Below are 6,000 nucleotides of genomic sequence, written 5' to 3' on the forward strand. Positions count from 1 at the left end.
AGGAGGGAAGGAGGGAAGAGGAGGAGGAGACGGAGGAGAGGGAGGAGGGCTCGGGTGATCTCCGAAGGAGGAGGAACGGGGGTTTTATCACCCCATTTCAACGGCTCTCCGTTGCGGGAATTGCGGCGGAGGCGAAATCAGCGGCCGTGCGTGCGGCCGCGAGGTGGACGCGGGACGACCGCGGTGCAGCCGCGGGATGCCCGCGGCGTCTCTGCGCCCGAAGAAGAAGGAGGGGATCGCAGACGCGATCCCCTGCTACGCCCCTTCCAAAAGAGGCGTTGGGCTGAAGTCGGCTAGGGCTGCCGGCTTCAGCCCAGTATCTCACAGTGTCTGAGCCCAACACAGTACAAAATCATACACAACATCTTCTGATTCAACCTTAAGATAGTCCATGCAGAAGAGTGCCTTAATTCGAGAAAATGGTTGCCGAAGAAGTTCGTTCTTAATGCTGCTCGGTAGAATCAAAAGTTTTATTAGTCCCTTGAAAGCAAAGATTTATCCCGAACTATCAGGCGAACTGATAAGGAGTTACCTCATTATATCACTGTCAGTTTGAGTAACGTAAGTCATTGCTTCCGCAGCTAGAAACTCTCTCACATTGACCCATTGCACCTTATGACAAAGCTCGAAGCAAGAGAATGGTGAGTTCAGCTTGTACACTAGCTGGTATGTGCATTGGATAGCACATGAAAGAACCTGGAACTCGTCTGAGGTCATCAGCAGATCGACAATTTCTTCGTAAGAAGGTGGTGGCATGCTGGAAAAATATATGAACTCCAGAAGCGCGACTAAGGCATGCTCCTCTGTTCCGTCAAACCATATTCAAATTATCACTCGGATTGCAGGGTGGACTTTGTCACCTTAAAGTAAAAAAAATACTTCAGCACATACCAGATGCTTCAATTTGAATGGTTAGAGGTTCCTCTTGTGATCCTGTCTTCATTTGATTGAATAACTTCGAAAGAGAGCAATAGGCGTTTGAGTGAATTAAACAATATAATGAGGAATTAAGCTTATATCAGATTCTACCTTGAAGAAGAGATAGCTTTCCCGGGATAAAAGTTCAGAATTCACATAAATGACTTCTTCCACAGAATCATCTCCAGAAGTAGAAAAATCTACACCCCTTAACCGCCTCGAAATATAAGTACCACTCCGAGCCCCAATCCCTGCGGTAACACAGCGTGCAACAGTTATTCTATTGAGGGATGAAACTGCACATCTGCATTCTCTTTCCCACAAAGTCTACAAAAGTCTGAAATCTACAGCTAATTTAGGCATCTTAATTCATATTTGGCAATAGCATATGGATGATGACAGCATAACTTGAAGCAGGGTAGACAACAAGTATTAAGGCAGCAATCTAAAATTTGCCAAACTGTTAGACATCACAATACAGTATATGATGAAATTTAGGCATCTAAACCCGTTAGATATGGTTTTCTTTTCCTTTTGACAATAACAAGTCAGCAGTTCAAAACGCATGCTCAAACTTGGCCTTTTGCTGATGAACCAAAGTTCCAAGTTACAGCAACTATGAACATGCCGATATGATCTTATAGACATCAACTTAGAGAAGTGCCAATATCTTTGCCTAAACGTTTTTCCTCTTTTTCCTGTTACTTCAACTAACTTCTTGCTTCTTAGCTTATTTTATATTTCACAATATTTAGTCATTTAATTAGCCTTTATCCAAATATTGCCATAATCATGAAAACTGTTCAATGATCATATTGGTCCATTTGAATTATTTCTTTCGGTATTAAACAACGATATGAAATGAATTGCTTTTTATCCCAGATAAATCTTAAACAAGCAAAAAGAATACACACACACTCAAAACAATAGATTTGGCAGAATGACCATATAGCTAAAATATCTAATACTATATAATTTTCCAAAATAATTCTCAAAATTCAGGTATCATTCCTTGTTAACCTTCTGCTTCTTCTTGCTGTCTGCATAATTACCAGATCCATTTTCCTACAAATATAACTTCTTCAAACCAAGAAAGGGAAAAGGAAAGCAGCCAGTAATTTCTCAAAGAAATGACTAGTCAAGAGGATTATAGTTATACTGAATATCTTTACATAATAAAACTAATCTAGTTAATCATCCACTGCTGAAAAAGGGAAGAAAAGAAAGAATAATTGGAATGAAGGAACAAGAAACGAATGACGGAATGGTCATAAAACTGAAATATTAATTGGGTTCAAATATTGCAGATAAATCTCAAGATTAAAGCAAGCTTTCTTAAGTCTTGTTTTATTCTTTTATACTATTAACATATCTTCCACACACAATTTCCTATTGATATAGATTCCTTTCAAATGAGAAAAGAAAAAGATACTGAAGATACTGATGAAAAGGAGAATTCATCTAAGGAGAAGCAGTCCTCTATCTTCTTGGGAGCAGAGAAAAACTATAGTGCATCATGAAGATGATGTGAAAGGCGCATTTCAAACTGTTGAGAGAAAGGGAACACAATCTTTCAGGAATGCAAATCCTCATCGTATTCACGAACAGAATGAAAGAATACAGATCAAGAAAGAATGAAACATTCACCATTATTGAAATCAACCAATATCTCTGCTTCGGACTTCCGAGAATCTTCTGTGCCGATGTGCTCCCCGTCATCAGGTTGCGGCTTCGAAACAATCCACACTCTGAGGGGTTTGTCTGGAGGATGGATGACTTCCCTTTTCTTGAAATGACTCAGGGCCTTCCTTCCATCTCCTTCGATCTTCTCCTTGGGTGACTCCATAGATTCTAGGTACGAGAGAGAGAGAGAGAGAGTGGAGATCTCACTGATTTTATCTAACCCTGATTCTGAAGCAGAATCCAAGAAGTAGCTGAGAGAGTGAAGGAAGGAGAAGGGGGAAAGAAAGATGGAAAGCCTGCCAAGATGAGGGAGAAAACGGCTATTGACACCCAGGAGATGACCGTTGCAACAGCTACGAGGGGCACGGTTGTATCTTTCGCGCGAAAGAAGGATTCACCTTCCTTCGTGCGAATCTACCGTTGGATCATTTAGCCTTGGCGCTCCTCGCAATTTTTATTTGAAGAAAGCAGTCTAAAGCAGTGTACAAACTCCCCAAATAGCATCGCCAAAATTTCCATGTTGCTACCTAAGAAACTTAAATTTCCTTCTGGTTTTGACTATTTGGTAATCTTCCTTGGTGACCATATCAATTTTCCTCAAAAATTCTTTATTGTCTTTATTTTTTTAGGGAAAGGGTAGAACAGATAGCTTCCAAATTGCAAGCTTCTTATGGTAAGCCTAGTGATCATTCCTTCTCAAAAAGTTTGGATCATGATAGAAATTTCAAACTCCTTTTTCATAGTAATTCCAATTCATATTTATGATATATATTTTTTTAATTTACTGAGATTCTTCAACCTAGTTAAGCAAGAAAGTCTTGAGGTAGTAGCAATGTGAGGAACTTGAGGAAGCATGTGTGACCAATCACATCATCAAAAGGACAGGTAGCAGATATGGGAAGATATGAATGCAAAATCAGAGAGAGGAGACAGGCTATCTGGATGAGGAGCTGATTTGGTATTTGGTTCATGAATATCGGGTTCAGTTCAACTAGCAAATGAGGCTGTGTAGCTTTCTAGCATCCAATGGAAACAATTCAGCTAGGATTTGATGATGTGTGGGTTCGGCCGGATCGCCTTCTCCCAATCCGCTCCAAAATTCCTAGTCATCCTTCCATCATTGTTTCTTTCACCATTGGAGGAGGATAAGCAATCGAAATGGGAGGTTTGTTCGACAATATAGTTGATTACGATCTTCACTGAGTGTGTAAGGATCTACTATGACTTCTGCTATCTCTGGAATGTTGGAGAGGTTTTCAGAGAAGAATATTGCATCAAATCCAGTCAGATCTCACATAGAAGGCTCCTCGATCTACTAGCTCAGCTGGGGATGTCAAAACCTAAAAGGATAACAGCGACTACAACAGCTATCCAATAGAATAACGAAAGGTTGAGAATTGTAGAATAGAATATATATTTGCGGAGATGATGGAATATGCGTCCTTTTAACTAGTCCTAGTGACTGATGGTCAATAAGAATCCATCACTACGGATGTGTCATTCTATCACGAGAGATTGGAAGACTTCATGGTTCGGATAAGAGATGAAGAATTTGTTGGCAAAGAATTGCCTGGTGGTCCAAGAAGGCAAGAACCAATCTTTCTTGCCCTGTGCATCAAGGTGGCGGATATATCATCAATCTTTATTGGTCGGCCGAAGGATTCAGTGAGCGCCACCGGGCCCAAATAAGAAGAACGCCTATTATCTCCTCTGTGAATTGCTGCAAGGATTTAGTGCGAGGTTTGTGGTTGGGCATGATGATTGAGTGGGAGGATTGTTGAGTTTGCATGATTGGCAAGGGAAGGTAGTTTTAAGCTGGAAGCGAGATGAGTTGTTTGAATGGATTAGTGTAGTCTTGCATGGTTTTATAGAGTGGCCGAAGTTGAGGCACCAGAAACAAGGAATGGGATTTTAGCAGTTGGGTTTGAGATGCCTTGAGCTACCATAGCGGAAGCAGGCACCAGTTTTAAGGGCCTCGCTCGTGAAGAGGAGGGGAGGTTTCTTAGAGCAGGTAATAGGATGGTATGGAGTGTGCGAGGAGCAGCAAATGTTAGAGAAACATGGATGATTCCTTGAATGGATGTGCATTTCTTTCAGTAGATTTTCCATTTGTTTTCGGAACGAGGGGTATGGGTCAAGGGAGACCGTGCGATAGTGCTTCCACCAGGGTCGGCCACGTGACATAGCCTCATATACCTTAAGACAAGGCTCGAGAGGATATGCAAGGCCTAAGATGAATCATATCCACATAATACCAACAAATATAATCAAATTAATCCAATAAAACTACTAACCTCAAATAATCAACTAATTTAATTATAAAATTTCCGATGTCATCGATATCGGCAAAATAAAAGAGATAACTAGCTAACTAATTACTAGCTGTACAAATTCTATGTCCCTCCCATTCAAAACTATACCTTCTTTGACTCTAAAACCGCAGTAAGAATTCTAAATCGCTGCACCATAAGAATCTCAGTAAGAATCCCAAACTACTGCACTATAAGTAATAAAAAATAATTAAATAAATAATACCAGATAAAATGAATACCATATCAATACTCGGAGAGCTTATGCACATAAGCCCATCTTATCAAATAAGCATATATACACACACACACACACACACATATATATATATATATATTTGTATATATATATCTCAAATTTAATCAATTATTCAACAATAGTTTCTTATGTCATGTCATCTATTCTCATTAACTTGATTTCTAGATTTCATAACACTATTTTTTTGACTTTGGACTAACCAACAGATTATGACCTAGAATAGGACTACTAAACAAAATCCTATGCGTAAGCTCGTTGAGGTTATCCTACGCATAAGCCTGTAGAAGTTATCTCCCGCATAAGCTCGTGGTGGCTATCTCACGCATAAGCCCGTGGAGGTTATACCATGCATAAGCTCGTTGAGGCTATCCCATGATGTAGTTAATTCAAACTATATCTTTTCTACCTGATTTATATCTTACTCTTATCAAACCATAACTTACTCTAGTGATCCTAAACCTATGCTCTAATACCACTTCTATCATGCCCTAAACCTGTCATTCGGGTCGGCCATGTGACACCTTAGGACAAGGCCCAAGAGAATATGAAAGGCGTAAGTTGAACAATATCCACATAATACTAACAAATTAAATTAAATTAATCGAATAAAACCATTAACCTTAAATAATAACCTAGTTCAATTATAAAGTTTCATATGTCCATCGATATCAGAAAAATAAAAGAGATAACTAGCTAACTAACTACTAGCTGGACAAATTCTACATCTCTTTCATTCGAAACTACACCTTCTATGACCCAGAAAAAAATATAAAGAAGAATAAGACCTTTTCAGCTCAGTAAGAATTCCAAACCGCTGCACTATACGTAATA

The 6,000-nt window shown here is 39.5% G+C and overlaps 1 protein-coding gene across 1 annotated transcript; it reads right to left on the minus strand.

Moving 5' to 3' along the window:
* Nucleotides 1-321: 321 nt before the first annotated feature.
* On the minus strand, nt 322-3,675 carry LOC113463720 (BTB/POZ domain-containing protein At2g46260-like). Its single transcript, XM_039131262.1, has 5 exons — nt 2,566-3,675; nt 1,030-1,169; nt 892-955; nt 533-803; nt 322-448 (listed from the first exon to the last, which is right to left on the minus strand). Exons 1-5 carry the CDS (start codon nt 2,762-2,764, stop codon nt 322-324), a joined length of 801 nt encoding a protein of 266 aa, XP_038987190.1. The 5' UTR covers nt 2,765-3,675.
* Between the last annotated feature and the right edge of the window lie 2,325 nt (nt 3,676-6,000).

The sequence above is a fragment of the Phoenix dactylifera genome, chromosome 1 (assembly GCF_009389715.1).
Source record: "Phoenix dactylifera cultivar Barhee BC4 chromosome 1, palm_55x_up_171113_PBpolish2nd_filt_p, whole genome shotgun sequence".
Lineage (NCBI taxonomy): Eukaryota > Viridiplantae > Streptophyta > Magnoliopsida > Arecales > Arecaceae > Phoenix > Phoenix dactylifera.

Excerpts from the sequence above, each read along its gene's own strand:
- LOC113463720 (XM_039131262.1), bottom strand. The coding sequence starts at position 2,764 with ATGGAGTCACCCAAGGAGAAGATCGAAGGAGATGGAAGGAAGGCCCTG. Across the intron at positions 1,170-2,565 it reads ATTGGTTGATTTCAATAATG|GGATTGGGGCTCGGAGTGGT; the intron begins GTGAATGTTTCA and ends GTGTTACCGCAG. Across the intron at positions 956-1,029 it reads AAAGCTATCTCTTCTTCAAG|TTATTCAATCAAATGAAGAC; the intron begins GTAGAATCTGAT and ends TCTCTTTCGAAG.